The 21119-nt window shown below is 37.0% G+C and overlaps 1 protein-coding gene across 4 annotated transcripts in view; it reads left to right on the forward strand.

Moving 5' to 3' along the window:
- The first annotated feature begins 4757 nt into the window (after positions 1-4757).
- Positions 4758-21119, forward strand: part of LOC112514039 (protein ENHANCED DOWNY MILDEW 2-like) — a 16858-nt gene continuing 496 nt past the window's right edge. Inside the window, exons 1-20 of one of the 4 annotated variants that reach the window (XM_025120333.1) lie at positions 4787-4907; positions 6072-6156; positions 6796-7243; positions 7332-7428; positions 7557-7607; positions 7693-7862; positions 8680-8782; positions 8909-9007; positions 9667-9914; positions 10560-10670; positions 10741-11244; positions 11349-11496; positions 13441-13542; positions 14907-15023; positions 15181-15222; positions 15799-15912; positions 17211-17282; positions 17393-17511; positions 18418-18487; positions 19480-21115. In XM_025120333.1, the coding sequence (XP_024976101.1) occupies positions 6834-7243; positions 7332-7428; positions 7557-7607; positions 7693-7862; positions 8680-8782; positions 8909-9007; positions 9667-9914; positions 10560-10670; positions 10741-11244; positions 11349-11496; positions 13441-13542; positions 14907-15023; positions 15181-15222; positions 15799-15912; positions 17211-17282; positions 17393-17511; positions 18418-18487; positions 19480-21115 (4213 nt within the window). In that variant the 5' untranslated portion in view covers positions 4787-4907; positions 6072-6156; positions 6796-6833. Of the gene's footprint in view, positions 4908-6071; positions 6157-6795; positions 7244-7331; positions 7429-7556; positions 7608-7692; positions 7863-8679; positions 8783-8908; positions 9008-9666; positions 9915-10559; positions 10671-10740; positions 11245-11348; positions 11497-13440; positions 13543-14906; positions 15024-15180; positions 15223-15798; positions 15913-17210; positions 17283-17392; positions 17512-18417; positions 18488-19479; positions 21116-21119 lie in introns of all 4 variants that reach the window. The other 3 variants (XM_025120334.1, XM_025120332.1, XM_025120335.1) reach the window with 3 other exon arrangements.

The following is a 21119-nucleotide window of genomic DNA, read 5'->3' on the forward strand; positions in this document are numbered from 1 at the left end:
ATCATCAATTCACTTTGATGACCAATAACATTACCCCATAAGGTAAATGAGTGGTAGATGGCTTTGGGTATCATTTTATAGGAGAAAAGGCTCAATTGGGTGAAAATAAGGAAAACCGCACAGTATGGGCCTGGCTATAGTGTTCGACGATAGTGTCATATGGCAATATAGCAAGGCAGGATCGCTGGGAAGGAGATGAGTCTCGGTACGCTTGGCGCGATAGTGCCATATGTCACTATAGCATGGCAGAATCGCCCAGATGGAGCACTGCAGGATAAATATCCGATTTCAATACTGATTCATTTATTCTTCTCATCCACCCTCATTAAATTCGATTTCTAGGGCATTTACTCCACTTTTTCCAACCGTCTGAGGAGGGCTAATCATCATTAAGACCATAAATTCAAGTATAGGGCTCTCGTCTCTATTGTTGGTGATTTCTTGGTTTTCTAAGGTTTGCACCCAAAAAAAATTACTAATCCATATACATGTTAAAATGTTGTATGTTAGTTCCTTACGGCTTTTATTTCATTTAATTCACATTTGGTTGACTTTCGACCATTTAGGTCAACTATGAGATCTTTGGGGATTTTACCTATTTGATAAAACAAGTGTTGGTAATGATTTTAAATACATAGGAACTGATTATTTCAAAATATTGATGAATTTTGGGAACTTAAAATGTGTAAAGTTCGTATTATGAATTTTGTTGGTGAAATGATAATTTTACTCACTCAAGGACTCTTTGTTAACAAAAGGTTATACGTTGGGCATATCTTAATGTGGCCAAAAAGTTATAAATACTGGGCTAGAATGCAATGGATCTATAGGCATAGAAGTCGATTTTATTTAACATGTTTGGGGGGATATTTCCTATTTGTAACTTGAAACAGGCATCGAGTCTTAATAGGCAACAAGGTGTGGACTCTTGGAGTCGAGCATTGGTAAATGACCAATATAGTGTCATTTCTAAGTGAATTAGCTTAACTCGGATTATGAAGATCTGAAGGTAAAGACTTGGGGAGTTGAACTTGTTGACTCCATAAGCAAAAGACTCAAGGAGTTGAGCTTGCTAATTTGGTTATCCATAACTGACGCTTATATAACATTGAAATTTGGCTTAGTAATGTGTTCCGTCACTATCAATGGTAAATCGGTCTCTCCCGTCATCTTATGGTGTCTTAGGGGCCGTTTACTAAACACTTACTTCATAAGTGCTTACAGGATAAATTTTCTTATCGGATGAACATGAGAAAAGCCAATAATCTTACCGGGTAAAAGCGATGAGAATGATGGAGAGTCTTACCCGGTAAGTGGGGATGACGACTCTTATCCAGGTAAGTGCTTACCTAGTAAATTGTTGCATTCGATATGTTTTGATGTACTAAAATCTTGCGCATCAAAATAAATCATAATGTTGACTCTTATCGGTAAGCAATTGAGTAAACGACCCTTACACCCTTCAAAGTGCAAGGATGATCTATTTATACAACATAACATAATTAAAGCTATATTTTTCGTTTTAACGTTTTATAGCTTTACTCATAAACTGGTTGATCTCACTAGACTTTAACCTAACACTTGTTCTTAAATAACATATATGTCAGGTTCTCTTAGCAGGTGGACTCCCAAGGTCTGAGTGGAGCATTGTTATCAGTAGAGGCGTTTTTGGGCTTACATCTTCAGATGCAGTTTGTGGAGTTACTATATACCATTTATTTTGAGGATTTTAGCGACATCCGAATGTAATCTATATTTCAATTTTCAGGCTAGTATAGATTATTAGGTTGTTGGCTAACATCCATTATTCAATTGTAAACTCTTATACTATTTCCCTATTCTTGGGTGATTTATTTATACAGGTGCTAAATTCGTAACATTTTTTTTTGCTTTAAATGTACTCTTATTTTATGGGTGTTTCATTATATGCAACTAATTATTACGGTTTTAACGGAAGATTGAATCAAAGAGGTCAACACTAAATATAACCTAAAGAACAGTAAGGAAATTCTTCAATTAGCTTTGACAAACTAGCTTTCGTTGAATCTTATAAAGGCTATGTGTACCATCTCATTTCTAATATACCCAAATTATTTGCTAAGTATGTTTAATTATTATGTTAAGAAGATATTATGTGAGAAGTTGTGAAGCATGTTAAATGTCAAAGTGAGAAATTTTATTTAGTGTTTTAGTAATGTTCATATAAGAGAACCTATGATTTAGTGGGAGTTTGGGTTTGAAGTTGTAGAATTATACTTCTTAGGAGTATATGAGAGGATTTGGGAAAATTTTACGTCAAATGGATATGTAAAACTGATTTTTTTGGGAGATATTTTTTGGAATATTTTTTATAGGATGTCATAGATTATCTCTTTATGAACGTGTAGGCGAAAACCTCATAGAAAACAGAGGTCCGAGTGAAAAGTTATGAATATTTTAAGTGTTGATAGTCAAAATGGATACTGGTCCGGATCAACCCGACCCAACTCGGTATTTAGCATAGAAAACTCAATTTTTTGGCCATATTTCATGTCATTTTTTAAGTCCAAAACTCACACACACACACACACACTAGAGGTGCGATTTACACATACATAGGCTCGATTCAAACTCAAATCAAAGAGGAGTTACAAGATCTTTGAAGGATTTGATCATCAACTAAAGGTACAATCCATCTCTGCACTTGTTTTTGGTTGACATTTTTGGTATATGAATTACATGCTAAAAAAGAGTTAGGATTTCATATGAGTTTGATATTAAGAGTATAAAATGAGTACATTCTATTTTAGTGATAAAACCAACCAAAACACAATTCCAAACCGGATATTTCGAAGTTTTTTCTAGAAAATTAATATCCTGTATTTTGAGGTTAAATCAATTTTTATTTTTATTGGAGATTTTATAAAATTGGTAACTTGGGGTTTCTTAAATGAGATGTTACATTATGTTTGACAAACACCTCCAAACGACTAAGAGGTCGTCAATTTGCAAATGCCAGTGAGAAATTTCATGGCTGTTTTCAATGTAAGGGTGTAAGTGAGTCGAGTCAAGTCGAGTTGTAGGCTATTCGAGCTCGACTTGAAAAAATAATACCAAGCTTGAGCTTAAGCTCAAATAACTTTTTCAAAGTAGGGATTGAGCTCGATGCTTGTTTAAAAGCTCGATTCCGTGAACAGTTAACTCGTTTATTGGTTTAAGCTCGGTAATACTTGTATTTTTATTATATGGTTTTTATGAACGTATGGATATATTTGGCTTGAAAAAATGCATGCTCGAATGGCTCGGCTCGAAAATTTAATCAAGTTCTCGAACAAGGCAGATAGAACATTGTTGTTATGAAGCTCGACTTGTTCATTTGAAGGGGTTTTATTTTGTGTTCGAGAATTATTAAGCTCCAACTCGAAATAACAAGCCGAAGCTCAACTAGTTCGAAAAAAGCTCGAAATGCTTACATCCCTACTCCAAGGCCACTGGGATTAGGTGAGGTGCACGCAAGCTGACTTGGAATCTTATGGTTAACAAAAAAAGAAAAGTAAATTACGATTTTCGTCCTTATGGTTAAAAAATTGCAATTTTCGTCCCTATGGATCACAATTTATTACTAATTTTGTCCTTATGATTTACTATTTATTGTTGTCTTAATCTTTGTAGTTTACAATTATTTACTATTTATGGTTGTTTTGATCCTTGTAGTTTACAATTATTTACTATTTTATCTGCAGTTAGTTACACGAATTCAAATATGAACATTTAGTAAGTTATACATATGCATAATTTTTTTGTAATCTTGAATTTTAAAATTATATGTATCAATAAACAATACTTAATGCATAAAAAAATGGTTTTTAATTTTTTTTTGATCAACTATCTTTAAATTTTTTTTGTTAAATACTTTATAATATCTAAAACAATATTATAAAGCATTTGACAAATACTCTTAAAAATTATTTTGTATGCATGAGTATTGTTTATTAATGCATATTACTTAAATTTCGAGGTTACAAGTAAATTATGCGTAAATACAACTTATTAAAGTTTCATATTTAAATTCGTATAACTAACTGCAGATAAACATAATCAACTACAAGATAAACATCATTTTAAATATAAAAAATCTAAAATATAATTAGGATAATCATTGAGTTATACTTATAAAAAATCTAAAATTATATTATTAAACCAAAAACAAATTACTTTGTTATGAAATCTAAATTAAGTTATTGTAATTTTTTTGAATTAAATGAATTACATAAAAAAGAAAATTTTTAAATAGTTAATTTGATATTAATATCAATATTTTTTTTTCCGGATTTTTATGAACAAAAACATTATTGTTTTATCAAAATCACATAAAATTGTATTGTATCAACAGAGATAAAAAAAACAAAGCATCATCTTGATATATCTCGCTGTATTACACGAATATTTTTCTAGTAGCATGGATATAACATTTAGGAGGTGTTTGTGATTGCTTATCTGAAACAACTTATACAAAAGCATTTATCAATTTATTATATTCTTTAAAAACTTCTTATTACCGGTTTGGTACCAGCATAAACTATTTATCTAAACATTCAAAAATACTTATCACCGATAACATATCAAAATAAATCAACAAGTTATTTTTATAAGCAATCTCAAATATCATCTGAATTTTAAGAAAAAATCTTAAAATTACGGTCCCGCACGTCCAAAAAAGGGCAAACACTCCCAAACGGATGTATAAATTAAAACCTAGCCATCACCGCCAGACTTCTACTCGCGATTTATTCGGTTACATTTATATATCCCATCTACCGGCGTTCCTCGATTCTCCGTCGTCCCTCCGCTGCCGTCGCAACCACAACCGTCTGCCTCCTCTATAGCTCTCGATTCATTTGTTTGAATCCATACTTTGAGATATACAGGTATCGCACGCTATGATTGTGTATTTATACATGTATTACTTGGAAGATTAGCGATTCAACACCGTAACGTTTGTGACGGTATCGCAACGAATTGTGCGGTTCATTTATTGGGTGAAATACTGAAATATTGGAACTTGCGAAAAGACTGTGGCTATTCGCCATCATCTTACTTCTTTTCGTGTTTCTGTGATCAAAGGAACAAACAGCTGAATCAAATTACTGATGTACTGATTTTCTTGACTTAATCGAAAACTTTTATGATGTTAATTGCTATTTCACATGTTATCTAGGAGTACCTGCGTTGAATATTCTTTCTTTGTATTGTTCATGATGTTAAAATTGCTTAATTTGGTTCATCCTAGTAATCATATGTATGCCGCAAGGACGTGTGAATGAGGATATGTCTGCTTAGTGGATAACTGGATTGAGAGATTCTAAAAATCGAGGATACATATAAAAGAAGTTGTTTCATGATTCATGCATTACATATGATTGATAAATACTAAAACCCTAGTCTAGTCTATATTTTTAGAAATATATATAACTTCTTGTGTTGTCTTGCTTTTATCTTCTGCAACATAATACTTAAAGAGTTTATTTTTGATTTTAACCTTTGTTTTCTTTCTAAAGTATATAAATTTTTATACTGCAAATTAATTCACGCACCCTCCTCACTTTGGTGAGGTTTGAACCCCTGCCTTCCGGGGAAGCCAAAGACCCTGATATCGTTAGGCAAAAGGCCCTTCGGTTAGCCCTTGCTAATTTTGCAAATTGTAATATTCGTTTAATGAAAGTCAGAGTTGCCCCTTGTGAACCCCGATTCTGGAAATCCCTGTGAATTTGAGGATACCATCAACACTGCATGGGGAGCCTGCCCCACGCCCCCGGTTCCCAAGAACTGCGTTTAAAAGCACTTATATATGGATTTGACATTGGGTGCTTTATAGGGCATATTGTGATCCAGATAATGCTGTGAATAGATTTCCTTGATACTATGAACCATTTGATTATTAGAGCAGCGTTGCAAACATACAAGTCTGTTGTATTTTTCTTGACTGGAAATTTTGCCTGAATATCGCATGGGGAGCCTGGCCCACCCCCCTGATTCCCAAAAATTGCGTCCAAAAGCACTTATATGTGGATTTGGCAATGGGTGCTTTGTAGGGCATAATGTGACCCAGATAATGCTGTGTACAGATTTCCTTGATACTGTGAACCATTGTGATTATTAGAGCAGCCTAGCAAACATGTAAGTCTGTTGTATTTTTCTTGACTGGAAATTTTGCCTGAATTTTCAAAATGGGTAATCTATGGCCTCTGAATATAATTTTTTTCATTTGAAAATTTGAAGATCTACTGTGTAACAACTGAATAAATTAACAATAATATGTATCAGTATTATAGAGCTGCCTCACTATTTGTGTTATATTTGCTTTGAGTCATTCTTTTTTTTGGTCATGTTAAAAATGGTTAATGTAGTTTGGCTGTGTTATACTGTGATCCAAATGGTGTTGGATACTGCTTTTCTTGATGCTATCGATGGTAGGTGCAATCATGTGTCAGAATATTGTAAAAAACAAATTGAGTTCTCTTTCTCGAGTGGGAAATTGTTGGAACTTGTAAAATAATTAGTGGCTATAATGCACACTTAATTTTTTATTCCAAAGATCATATGTATAGACTATAACTGAATCATTACTTACATGTTGATTTTACTACCTTCAATTTCTTAGTATGGTAATAAGGTTGTCATTTGTATGGCACATCAGACAAATCTGTCTTTATACCTTCTTTCCGTGTTATTTCGTGCAAAACTTTGATCTAGTCTACCATGTATTTTAATTGTTTTTTTTGACTAAAAGGTGAGTATGTATAAAATACTTTGTAGGTATTAGAGTCTTGTTACGTGTGGGAGAAGCTTAGAACATGGCATCTTCAGATGACGAGGGAGAGACCTTGCCAGATGCCGTCTCCGACTACTATTTTTGTGACGGAGACGACGAACCCCTTTCATTTGTCAAGTTACCTGTGCAATGGAATGAGAATGAGAGATCAATCTCTGATGCTCAACCCATTTTTTTGAGTGGCACTGCTGATAATGGTCTACAAAAATTATACAAGCAGGTCAAAGCATGGAAGTTTGACTTCTCAAAAGATAATCCTGAGATTTCAGTGTGTTACAAAGATAGCCATTGGTTCAAGCTTCAAAAGCCCAGGAAGAGTTATGAAAAAGAGATTAGGACAATTTTGATCACTGTGCAGTGCCTATACTTCTTTAAAAGCGAACCAGAAGCATCAGGGAAAGCTTTATGGGATCACCTCTCTAAAGTTTTCAGGTATCTGTATTTGTTGGTGCAAATGGTTTTTAATCTTTATTTGTATGATTGTATCAGTTTGTTAAGACCATCTCTTTTCATTTTGCAGATTGTATGATGTCAGGCCTTCGGAGAATGATTTGGTAGATCATATGAACTTCATTAAAGAAGTTGTAAAACGGGATGAAATGTTGGCACGATCAAAGGTTTGAGTTTATTAATTTTTGTTTTCTGTCTGGCATTCAGTATTTTTTAGATGATTACTTGTTTAGGACATTTCCCTTTTGCCTTGTTCTTTTAAATTTTACTTGTTGGATGTTATTTAATGGAACAGTTTTTAGCTGCGTTTTTGGAGAATCCCAGAAAGAGGAAAGATCCCGATGAGGTATAATCTGGCTTCTGTTTGTCTTCTTTTCTTTCTCATGGATCCATCATGTTGTTTTGACATTCTGGAAATAACTGGCTTGCAGAATGCTGAAATTGCTACAAAGCCCAGTTTTATAGTTGATGATATGAATGACGATGAACCCCAAGATGATGACTTCATCGCAAAACAGACTGAAGATAGCGAGTCCGATGAGGAGGATGATCATTTCGATTCAGTTTGTGCAATATGCGATAATGGTGGTCAACTTACCTGGTACTACTTGTAACTTCATTCGTTATTGTTTCTTTGGACTTTGCATGCTTGTTTGTTTTGTTAGTAACCAATGGCTTTTTTCTTCCATCTTACGTGGTGAACGGATTCCTTCTTTGAAAATGTATGCCTATTAAGTTCATTTCTTGTCTATGTGGCATGCTAAACAAATAACATATCTGCAGGGGAGATGCATCAGAAAGACTTTGTAGAAGAAAAGTGTTCCGATATTTTTAGTACTACTGTTGGGCCTTCTGTGTCTAATTCTAGTGATTTAAGGTTGGAAAATACATGTCTATAATTCTCAGAGACTGTAGGGATTAACGTCTGAGCGATACAGGCTTGAGGAAATGTCTTTTATGGTGGTTACACATGTCCGTAAGAACAGACAACAAAACCTTTGAGCTTAGGGGTTTAAGTGATGTTTATATTCTGTTCTCGGGTTGGTTCCGGTGAGAATGGAAGTAATGGTGAGAAGGGTAAGAAGGGATCTCCATCCTTGGATCAATCATAATTGAAGATATCCACTAGACCAACACTAATGATATACACTAGATCAAATCCCTTCTTACACTTCTCACCGTAACTCCTATTCTCACACGATCCTTCGTCTTATGTTCTCTGTCTCAATATAAATATGCATCTTTATTTATTTTGGTGCAGTAGCTTTGCCAAATTGTCTTTCTTTTCCCTTTAGACTGGTATGTTTTCAGCTTTACAAATTTATACTGCAGGCATTTAGTTTGGGTTTTATTGGACCTGTGCTGGGAAGCTATCTCCATTTGGTTTTTTTTCTGATATATTTCGTCATGTATTGCAGTTGTGAAGGGAAATGTTTTAGGTCATTCCATGCAACTAAAGATATTGAGGAGGCAGAAGAGTCCAATTGCCAATCTCTTAATATACCACCTGAATTTGTGAAGGTGTTCTAACCATTTACGTTCCTTGGAAATTATAAATTTTGTTGCCTTTTCTCAATTATTATTTTCAATGTCTCTTTTGTTTTTACATTGGTTATCTTTAGACATCCCGTTTGTAACTTTTTGCAGGGATCACAACCTTTTCGTTGCGAGAATTGTTTGTATAGTCTACACCAGTGTTTTGTTTGTGGTGAACTAGGGTCTTCTGACAAATCTTCGGTTGCAGAGGTGTGTAATACTTGAGCCAATCTATTATTATTAGGGCTGTTTGGTTGGTTTTTCATCGAATTGTATGGATAAAGATGTCTGTGTGCATTAATCTGTCTGTATAGATTATGGAAGTTTTTGTTTGGGAGGGTTTTTCATAGATAGGAGTCTGTTCTTTTAATCGGTAGGGACAGCTTTTGAAAAAACTTCTTCCTGCATAAAGCTCCCCCCCTGAAAGCGTACTGAATAAGCCATCTTCTATATGATTAAGCCACTACCAAACAGTCATGTATAGCTAACCGAATAAGCTGTGAGTCCCATTAAACTCATTAAGCTGCTAACAAACAGGCATCAAGTCCTGTATGGATAAAACTGTCTGTATGATTGTGGAGGTTTTTGTTAGGAGCGTGTTTTTTAATTGGGAGGGTAGCTTTGGAAAAGACGTCGCTTTCTGCATAAAGCTCCCCCTAAAAGCTTACTGAATAAGCCACTTTCTATATCAGCGAGCCACTATCAAACAGTCATGTATAGCTGACCGAATAAGCTGCGTCCCATTAAGCTCATTAAGCAGCTAACAAACTGTCCCGTAGTCCGTTCTTGATTATCCTTACTTGTATTTTTTATGGTAGCATTATCTGCATAATGTAACTCAAAACTTCTTGCATGATACCATTCTTCAGGTTTTTCGTTGTAGTTCTGCAACTTGTGGCCATTTTTATCACCCACGATGTGTAGCAAAGCTACTCCAGCAAGATGATGAAGCTGAGCCACAGGATCTGGAAAAAAAGATTGCTGTGGGGGAACCGTTCATATGTCCTTCCCACAGATGTGTTGTCTGTAAGCAAACAGAAAATGAGAAGGTGAAAGACTTGCAATTTGCTGTTTGCAGGCGATGTCCAACATCATACCACAGGAAATGTTTACCGAGGTAGACATTCTGTTCAATTTCCTTACTTTTTCTTCATTCCAAGTTATGGTCATCTGTGCTGTCAATTATGGCGCCATAGCCGTGCTATAGCCGTTCGTGGTCTCTGAGTAAATGGTGGTGGTCAAATAGCGGAATAGAGCGGTTATGTGGATTAACAGCGCCATTGATCGCTAAATAACCGCAAATTTAACCTGAAATTGCGGGGACAGTAGCAGACACACACAAACACACACACAGACACATATATAGGGTCAGGTTAAGGGGGAAACCCGTAAAAAAAACTGAGGAACACCTTAGTAACCAAACCCGTAAAAAAAAACTGAGGAACACCTTAGTAACCATTGTGCATACAACTTGCAAGTAATTTTTTTCAAAATGCACATGTGCATACCATACAGATGAATGGTTATTAGGGTGTTCCTCAGTTTTTCATTTTTTTTTTTGGGTTTTCCCCTGAACTTCTCTCTCTCTATATGTATATGAACCGCAATTTTTGGACCGCCATACCACTGCTTTACGGTCGCTATAACCACTCTAGTCATGGTCCTGACTTTCATTTCAGATTTTGACCACTTGAATAACGTAGTTGTCATTTTCGTTGCAATCAACTCTGATCCCAATGTTACTTTTTTGGTCTTTTTGCAGGGAGATCCTGTTTGATCATCAAATTGACGATGACGGTGACGATGATAATGATGACATACCCAGGGCTTGGGATGATCTTTTGCCTAAATCCCGTGCATTGATATATTGCTTGTAAGTCCAGGATCCCTTGATTCGTACAGCTTTTAAACTTCTAACTACCACATTTTCTGAAATTTGTCAGACAACATGAAATCGACGGGGAAATTGGCACTCCTGCTAGAAACTTGAAATTTCAAGATATTTTAAAAAACAAGACAGACCAACGATCCAAAAAGAAGAAAGTTGCAGTCACGGAGGCCGGTACAGATTCAGAAATCACATTCAAGAAGACGTCTATTCAGAAGTCAAAGAAAGGCATCATGAAATCTTCTGCTGTTAAACCGGAAAATTCTTCGAAAAAGAGAGCGAACGTTTCATCTGGTCCGGAATCCTTGAAGAAAAAGAAAATAGTGGATACCAATAGAAGCTCTTTGAGGAGGACATCATCAACAAAAGTTAAGACACCGAGCTCGAATGATAACCAACCATCCTTGGGTAGTAGATTGTATGAGTATATGCAGAAAGGGACAGAATCAAACGAGTTGGAGAAGGATGACCCTTCTGTTGTTGACGATAAGCACACCATGGCAGCCAAAGCTTTACAGAAGGAAATTTTACCTCCTTTAGATGCTGATTCAAGACTGAGGTATTTTTTATGGCTTTTTGTTATCTTTCTCTGACCGTTAACCAATTTCAAATCATTGATTCTTGTGGATTATAATTTTCAAACTTCCACTTCATACATTGCAGAATTTTGGCATTAATGAAAGATGCTGCTTCCTCTATAACATTGGATGAGGTAAAGAAGTACCACAAAGGAAAAGTACCATCTACACATGCACATTCATCAAGAGTGGACAAATCCATCATCTTGGCCAGGGTGGAAGGTTCCGTGGAGGTATCTTCTTTTGACTTCATTCTATGGTTTTAAAAATCGTTTGAGGTGGCCAAAAAACTGCACCTGAGGCGGCGCCTCTTGGACCCTGGATGAGGCTTACACCTAGGTTCAATCAGGCGATTCGATGAGGCGTGAAGCGATGTCTAGGGCTGTAAACGAACCGAACGAACACGAACAAAGGCTTGTTCATGTTCGTTCGTTTAACTTAACCGAACAAACGAACGAACACGAATGGTAAACGAACGAAAATCTTTGTGTTCGTGTTCGTTCGTTTAGAAATAAGGTGTGTTCGTGTTCGTTTATGTTTGTTCGTTAACATGCTAAACGAACGTAAATGAACAAACATAAACGAACGGGCTAAACRAACATAAAYGAACGGGTTAAACAAATATAATTAAATATTATTTGAATTCAAAGTAAATAAATAAAAGATTATATATTAAATTTCATATATAAACGAACATAAACGAACAATTATAAACGAACGTAAACTAACGGTAAATGAACGAACGTTCACGAACATAAATGAACGAACGAGACTCTTGTTCATGTTCGTTTAACTAAACGAACAAAAAAAATTGTTCATGTTCGTTCATTTATTAAATAAACGAACATAAACGAACTTCCCGCCGAACGGTTCACGAACGGTTCGCTGAACGTTCGGTTTGTTTACAGCCCTAGCGATGTCGAGGCGTACGCCTCAGATGATCTGCTTTGGTAATGGTTTTTTGGCTTTTTATAAGCTTTATGACAATATGTACTTCTTTTTATAGCGTTTTTTGTATTTAAATAAAAAAAAACTAAAAGTCAAAGCCCAATGGCCCTAATGTGTACCAAGTACTTTTGATATTTCAAACAAAAAGCTAGTACTTTCTCCCTTCAATCAAAAAGTGTGGCTTCACTCTTCCTCTTCCTTTGAGCAACCAATTTTTCCACACCATCTCAGCCTATCTCACGATTTCACTCTTTCCTTTGTCAAGAACCACTTGACCAACGTCTCTTAGTAATTTAGTAGTATATATATGTATATATTTGTGTACTATATATACATAATTTGGTGTGTATATATTTCCGCCTTGAGGCATATGCCTCTCCTCGTTGAGGGGAAATGCCTTGAGGCCTGATTCTGTCTTTTAAAACTTTGATTCTACCTCAAGTTTACATTGTGTTCTTGAAACCTCTTCTTCAAGGAAAATAAAGGGAAGGGAGGGAAAGGAGGGGAAAGCAAAAAAACCATGTGCTCTCTGAACTTCTTAGGAGGGAAAGGCTGGGAATAGGAGGGAAAATATCATTTATGTTTCCTCCCAAATGTGGGAAGAAAGGTAGGGAGGGAAAGAAAATCTGAAAGAAGCCTGTGATCTTCTATGACAAAAATACCCCTTACAAGAAAAAGTAAGAAAACCAAATATAAAGGGTACATTTGTGAAAATGACATCCTTCCTTTCCTTTCTCCTGATTGTTTCTTCCCGTACATGCCTTCCATTCCCTTTCAATAACAAAAATAAAAAACTTTGAGGCTGTTTGGTTGGTTTCCATTAAGTTGTGTATGGTTAAAGTTGTTTGTGTGAATTACTCTTTCTTCCTTTTTATCTATCGGGAAGGTTATTGTTTGGGAGGGTTTTTTCATAGATGGCATGGAAGGAGCTTGTTTTCTAAATGGGAGGAGGCAAGTTTGGAAAAAACTTGGCTTTCTGCATAAAGCTCCTCCTAGAAACTTACTAAATAAGCCATTTTTTATACCATTAAGCCACTACCAGACAGTTATGTTCAGATGGCCGAATAAGCTGTGAATCCATTAAGCTCATTAAGCTGCTAACAAACAGGCCCCTTCTTTCCTTTCCATTCTTCTCCCTTTCCTTTTCTTCTCTTTCCAAATCGAAAAAACAATGTTGAAAAGATAAAGTGAACACCCATGTTTTTATGATCTAAGTTATTCTACTGCAGGCTCTTCATGTAGCTTTGCAAAAAATTGAAAAAGGATGCAGTATTGAGGATGCAATGGCTGTCTGTGAGCCTGGGGTCCTTGGCCAGATATCCAGGTGGAAGGTAGATGTCAAACACAATCCTTCTACTTATTCTTTATTAAATTCCTATGTTTTAATATTGCTTTCTTATCTAGTTAATGGCTTAATTTGTGCTTATAGTTCCATATAACAAGTTTTAGATCATTGATTTTCACAGAATTCCACAAAAACTTCACGGAATATATTTTGGAATTAGTCGTATCTATAGTATCATATGATATATGTGTGACTTTAAAGCAAGATTGCTATTCAGACATGATTGTGGTTCATAATGCGTTAATGAGATACCTTCTTTGAGGTTCTTATAGCAAAGCTTAATTCGTTGGTCTATTTGGACTGCATTACGTGAATTACATTGATTTGTTATGATAAATGGTTTGAAGGGTCTCTGAAAATATCTTCTAGGTGATGAAATGAGCATAAAATTAGATGGAAGGACGAGCGGAGTGTATCAGGCATGAGGTTTGGTACTTGATAATCAATGTGAATATGTTAGGATGAAAAAGTTGATGTATATTCATGGGGACCTGTAACTAGTCACTAGTGTAGTTGGGCTGAAGGAGTTGGACGGTTTTGGGGATAGAGGGCCAACAGTTTAGGCTAGGAACGTGTTTTTGGCTTTTTTTTTTCTGTGCGGGTTTTCTTTACCTTTTTTAATGTTTTCAATGTACCTACTCATTACTTTTTCTTGCTTACTTTTCTCGTCCTTCGCTCACCTCATACTATGATGTAGAACAAGCAGCCCTGGAATTTGAAGAAAGAATGGAAAGGACAAGAAAACCATAAGCTCAAGTCCAAGTTTCTTATGTTTTTTAGTTTTAGTTTTCTTTATTGAGTCAGTTTTTTGTTTTTATTTTTAGATTCCATAGCTTTTTAGTCCTTTTAGGATTCTTAGATAAGTTTGCTTAGGGCTCTAGTCTGCAAAATAGGGATCATCGTCTTTGTTTATGGACATAATTTATTGATTACAATTTATAAACATTGGTGGATTCCAAGGTATTTTCTTAAAAAACACGTTAGTGTGATTAACTCATTTCCGTGCTGCGTCATACTAGTCTTTGTTCTTTCTAACCGCCTGCTCACACTCTCACAAGCTGGGGGCTCCACGGAACCAACCATCTTTTGGGTAGAGGTCAGGTTCACGTACAACCCCCTACTTAGTGGGATTACTGGGTTGGTTCAGTTTGGTTTTTGGTTTTCCTCATGCATGGTGGAAAATTGGCGTTTGCATCAAGATGTGGCCTATGAATCTCAGTGGTAGGGAAGGCCACTTCTATAAATGGCATGGTAGCTTAGCTGCATTGCTTTTATTGTTGTTTAATTTGATATATACATGCTAAAGCTTGAGTATATTTTTCATGGTTTTTTTTTCAATGTGGCATGCAGGAAAAGCTCAAGGTGTACCTTGCACCATTTCTGCATGGAATGCGGTATACATCCTTCGGTCGCCATTTTACGAAAGTGGAAAAACTCGAGAAGGTGCTTCTTGTTGGTGATCTACTTGTAACTCATCTTTGATGCTTAATAGAAGTTGTTTTTTCTGGCTTCATGTTCCTGAGTAGTTGGCCCTGGATTTTACTACTTCATCAGTCCATTCTTTTATTTTTGTTATAAGCTAATTTAGTTTGTATTGGCACTTCTCTGATTTTTGGAAGTGCAGATTATTGACAAGCTTCAGTGGTATGTTGAAGATGGTGACACGGTAAGAAGTCACCTCCCCTTGCCTCACTTGAATTATTTTTCTTCGTGGATGTATGGGATGATAGTTGATAGTTTCGAGATTTAGTGGCTGTTTGGTTGGTTTTCCATTAAGTGTTGTATTGGTAGAACTGCCTGTGTGGATTAATTTATCTGTATTGGGAAGATTTTTGTTTGGGATGGTTTTTTCACAGATTAAATGAGCGTGTTTTTTAATCAGGGAGGGACAGGTTTGGAAAAAACTTGGCTTACTATATAAAGCTCCCCCCCTAGAAGCTTACTTAATAAGCCACTTTCTATATCATTAAGTCACTACCAAACAGTCATGCATAACTGACCGTATAAGTTCCGAGTCCCATTAAGCTCAATAGCTCATGAAGCTGCTAACAAGCAGGCCCTTACTGTTTTCATATGTGTATGCATGTTACATACCTTGTTAAAAATACAGATTCTTTATATGCTTCAGTTTTCTGTTAAATAGCGAGGCTCTTGGATGTTCATGTTTTATTAGATTTAGAGGCCGTTTGCGTTTGTATTCGTCTGTTGTGATACATAAGCTGCTGTTTTTATCGTTGTGCAGGTGGTTGATTTTTGTTGTGGGGCAAATGACTTCAGTTGCCTTATAAAGAAGCGGCTTGATGAAATGGGTAAAAGGAGGTGCTCATACAAAAACTATGATATTACTCGACCCAAGGTATGTTAGTTTTATTTTTCTTCGATTTATTTCAACTAAAGAGAATGTAAATTTGCATTTTGGTGTCAATTGACGACAACTTTCTCAGCGTTTACTTAAAGCACAATAAAATCTGAGGTTAGGCTGAACATAACACAGTTTTATGTTATGAAAAGGGATTTAGGGGTTGTCTGGTTGGTTTTCCATCAAGTCCTGTATGGATAAAGCTGTCTGTGTGGATTAATCTGTCTGTATAGACTGGGAAGGTTTTTGTTTGGGAGGGTTTTCTCATAGAAGGAAGGAGCAAAAACTTGGCTTTTTTGCATAAAGCTCTACCTGGAAGTTTACTGAATAAGCCACTTTCTATATCATTAAGCCACTACCAAACAGTCATTTATAACTGACCGAATAGTGGCGAGTCCCATTAAGCTAATTAAGATGCTAACAAACAGACACTTAACCAGTTTCTTGAATATGTGGAATCTCATTAGATTACTATACAAAGAGTGCTTAAGGAGAAAAGGGAGGTCCAACAAATTATAGAGGATAATGGCACAAGTCTAGCTGATGTGGGACTCCAACATACCCCTCCAAAGGAGGCTGGAAGGGCACAGGTCGTCTCATTTTTGAGAGGGTTCTAAGCGAGCTCAGGTTGCCCGGAGTGCCATGTCCCTAGAGCGGTAGACAGTGGATCTATGTGGGTTACGTGCAGTTTTGTTAAATTACTCTCTAGAAGCAGTGGCTGATTCAGAAATTTAGGTGATTGGGGGCACATCTAAGGGTGTGCAAAATTCTGAAGTAGAATAATCCATCCGAACAAGAACGGTTTTTGGTTGAACGATTCATTTGTTAGGTCAATTTTTTTTTTACTATTTTGGTTAAACTAAATAGCACATTATACTATTATTTTACTTGTATATGAGTTTATTGATTATCGGACACTCTCGGAGTCGGGGTTGGGGGGCACAAGGCCAAAAAGATGGGGACCTGAGGTAAGTAAAGAGAAAATCTAAAGGTAAATTTTTATATTTCTCTTTAATTTTGTTTTCACTGGGGGCACTTCACCCACCCCCAAAGGAGTGTGTCCACCCTATCCAAAAAAGCCCTTAAGGAGAGAAAGGAGGTTCGAACATATCATTTTTCTTGATTGTCTGGAGCTTCTATTTTTTACTTTATTTCTCCAGTCATTGCCGAACTTTGTACTGTACTTGAATACCAAGATCACATATTTGAAACCGTCTTTGCCAAGAGACCAAGCAAATTTTAGGTTTCTTCCATAAATCTTGGCTGTTTTTAATTATATCGGTGTGGGTTTTCAGAATGATTTCAACTTCGAGAAGAGGGATTGGATGACAGTTGCTCCAAAGGAATTGCCTCGTGGGTCTCGATTGGTAAGATTCTTGGATGATAGTGGTTTTTATGTGATGCATGCAATTTCGGAACTCGGTAGTTTACACATTTCTTCTCCCCTTGGTTGATGTTTGTTACGTTTGTCAAGTAGATCATGGGAATAAACCCTCCGTTTGGAAAAAGTGCTTCTCTTGCAAACCAATTTATAGAGAAGGCGCTTCGCTTTAAGCCTAAGATTCTTATTCTTATCGTTCCCCCAGGAAGTGAAAGGTAACTACCCTCTATATATATTATATATATGGGGCTTAATCATTTGAGAACTTCATATTGTGATAACCGTGAGAACTTTTATCTTAATGTATTGTTTCACATGATTTTTTCTCATCTAAGGCTAGCATTTATTGTATTGATGAACGTATATTTGTTTCACAATATGTTTGCTTCATATGTATGTGGTTCACAAATGTGAAACTTTTTTATGTCACTTTTGTTTCACAAGCAGGCTAAAAAGGCTCACATTGTGAAACAAGTACATGTGAAAAAATCGCTGTGTGAAATAATATATGTTAATCGATATTCTAAATCTAGTCTTCAATGAAAAAGAATTATATGAAATAGCACATGATGCATTGGTTTTCAAGGGTATCATAATTTCATAGGTTCTCAAAAGAAGATCCCCTATATATAGAGTTGGGTTCCGGTGCGAATGGAAGTTATGGTGAGAAGGATAAGAAGGGATCTCTACCCTTGGATCAATCCTAATTGAAGATTAACAGTAATGACATGCACCGGATCAATTACCGTGAGAAGCGCAATTCATGGGGTTGGGGTGAGATTGAAAGTGATCAACGGTCCAAATCCCTTCTTACGCTTCTCATTGTAACTCCTATTCTCACACGATACCTTCGTCTATATATTATATATATTAGTTGTGTACCCATTGGGCATACTTTCAGTCAAAAAAATTCTACAAAGCATAACTCTAAATGCATTAATGATTTGTACTTGATGCTTCATACATGTACTCTTGAAAATTTAAGTCTCTTACCCAAATATTTTATAAGATCGTATAGAATCATTTACACAATTTCTGTTTCATGCAACTTTTGTTGATATAGCAACGTATCTAATTTTCTATCCATCTATATATTTACACGTATGCTTGTCTTTGTCCAGGTTAGATAGTGAACAGCAGAAAATTCCATATGATCTGATCTGGGAGGATGTTAAATTGTTAGCTGGGAAGGTACGTTTAGTTTTTTTGGCTATCCACATGTTCATTATTGATTTAATCATCTTTCCTTTTCATATTAGACTTTTAACCTAGAGATGCACAAAAAGCCCAAGACTGAAGCCTGGTCCAGGCCAGGCTTCACAGCCTGATCGGGCCGAAATTTTGGGGGCAGGTTCGGGACCGGCTTAGGACCGAGACCAGTAGGGACCAATTATGGACCGACGGTCTGGGATCGGCTATACATAGACCCGATAATCAAGCTTTTTATAAATTATATATCCAAGATTTTCAGGTTTTTTACCCAAAACTTCAAGTGTTTTTTCAAAATTTTCAAGTTCTTTTTGAAGTTTTTTTTTTCAAATGTTACAATAATAAATTTCAAAAATCGTAATTATAGAACCATTTATAACATTTTTTGTGTGAAAAAGATTTAAAGTGTATTTAAATGACCCAATTAGAGATTTTAAAGTGTGTTTCATTAAGAAATTATACAAAAAAAATCTTCAAACAAGATTTTTTTATATGTTTAGAATTGATTTTTGGGAAAAAAATTGGGACCGATTTGGGGCTCACCTGTTCTAGAGACCGGGCTTTGTACATGGAGAACAGGCCGGGTGTTTTTGGTCAAAACTGGGATTGGTTACAAAATGAAAATCTCAGACCAGGACCAATTTTGGGTCCGCCCCAGCCCTGTGTTTTTGGCCATCTCTAGGTCCGGATCTAGGCCAGGCCCGAAAAAGCCCGGTTAAGCCTGAAAAGCCCTGCCTGAAAAACCGTGAGGCCCTTTTTCAACCCTAAAAGTCTAAAACAGCCTGGGACTTCTTTTTGCTCCCTGAAACAGATTTGGAAGTGCTCGGCCCCAAAAATACCTGTGCCTTGTCCATCTCTACTTTGACCCACCACACAGTTCACTGAAACTCCACATCTATAAGTAAAATATCTTTCGAGTGGGTATATACTGTGGTCGTTTGATGGCCTAAAGCGATGGTTTCATTTTCTTTCAGTCGTTTTATCTTCCTGGATCGGTGGATACAAACGACAAGCAAATGGATCAATGGAACAACACTCCTCCGCCACTATACCTTTGGAGTCGCGCGGATTGGACTAGCAAACATTTAGCTATCGCTCATCAGCATGGCCATATATCCGGAGTACAAGATGATGACAATCTCGGTCTTTCAAATGAAAACAAAGGAATAGGAGTTGGTCTTCCCGTCCCCCTCGATGATCTTCCCGTTACAAACAAAGTTTCTGAACAAACGACAGATAAACCAAAAACCGACATGAAGAAAGGTAAAAAAGAAAGCCCATCGCATTATGACGATGGAACGGAAACTAAAAGGAAGCAGATCGTCAAGGAGAAAACTAATCAGAATTCTAGCAAGAGAAACGATCATAATCAAGAATTCAAAAGGGCGAAACACGATGATAAGCGTTCTCCAGATCTTTCTCGTCAAGATCATGCTCCAAAGCACGAAGATAGGTGTTCCCCGGCTCCTCCCTCTCTAGATCAAGCTCAGAAACATGACGATAAGCTTTCTCTGGCTCCTCCTCATCAAGATGAAGGTCAGAAGCACGACAAAAAGCGTTATCGGGATCCTTCCTATCAAGATGAAGCCCAGAAGCACGAAGATAAGCATTCTCCGGCTTCGTCCTGTCAAGATCATGCTCGGAAACTCGACGATAATCGTTCTCTGGTTTCTTCCCGTCAAGATCACGCTCGGAAACACGACGATAATCGTTCTCTGGTACCTTCCCATCAAGATCACCCTCGGAAACACGATGATAATCGTTCTCCGGTACCTTCCCATGAAGATCACGCTTGGAAACATGACGATAAGCGCTTTCCAGCTCCTTCCCGTCGAGATCATGGTTTGAAACACGACGGTAGTCATTCTCCGGCTTCATCCCGTCAAGATCACGGTCCAAAACACGACGATAATCGTTCTCCAGCTCCTGGCCGTCAAGATCAAGCTCGGAAACATGACGATAAATGTTCTCCTGCTCATGAAACTATGCATTTGGAAGTATTTGACCAACATTTGGAGAGGAGGTACAACTCTCCCACTGCGGAATTGGGTAATAGCTTTCAGAATGATGCTGGGCCATCGTTTGACCACCGTTTGGAGCGGAGGTACAACTCGATCACTGATGAGTCGACTTTTAGTTTTCAGAATGATCTTGACCAGCATTTAGAGAGGAGGTACGGCTCGACCGCCGAGGAACCGTTTCTGGGAACAACATATAGGCGGCTCGATGGTGCAAATCTCGCAACCCCTGGCTATTCAACGAGACTGGACCACAGTCCGTATCCTGCCTACGATAGGTTCGCTCGGGGATCTTATCTCGAGGAGATTAATACAAGGGGTGGTGGTGGCTATATGATGAGTCATCACGAGAAAGGGTTAACGCGGTATGGTCCTGCAGAAACCGCACCGTATAACCGGACTTCCACATCTACAACGCAGCGGTATGCACCCAGGCTCGACGAGCTGAACCACACACAAATTGGACGGCCAGAATTAGATGAGTTGAACCACCCGAGGATGGGTATGGGCTGGCAGGGACTGGACGAGCTGAACCACCCTAGGATGGGTATAGGGCGGCCGGAACTGAACGAGCTGAACCACCCTAGGATGGGTAT

Source organism: Cynara cardunculus (genome assembly GCF_001531365.2).
Source record: "Cynara cardunculus var. scolymus isolate 2C chromosome LG 6, CcrdV1, whole genome shotgun sequence".
NCBI classification, from domain to species: domain Eukaryota; kingdom Viridiplantae; phylum Streptophyta; class Magnoliopsida; order Asterales; family Asteraceae; genus Cynara; species Cynara cardunculus.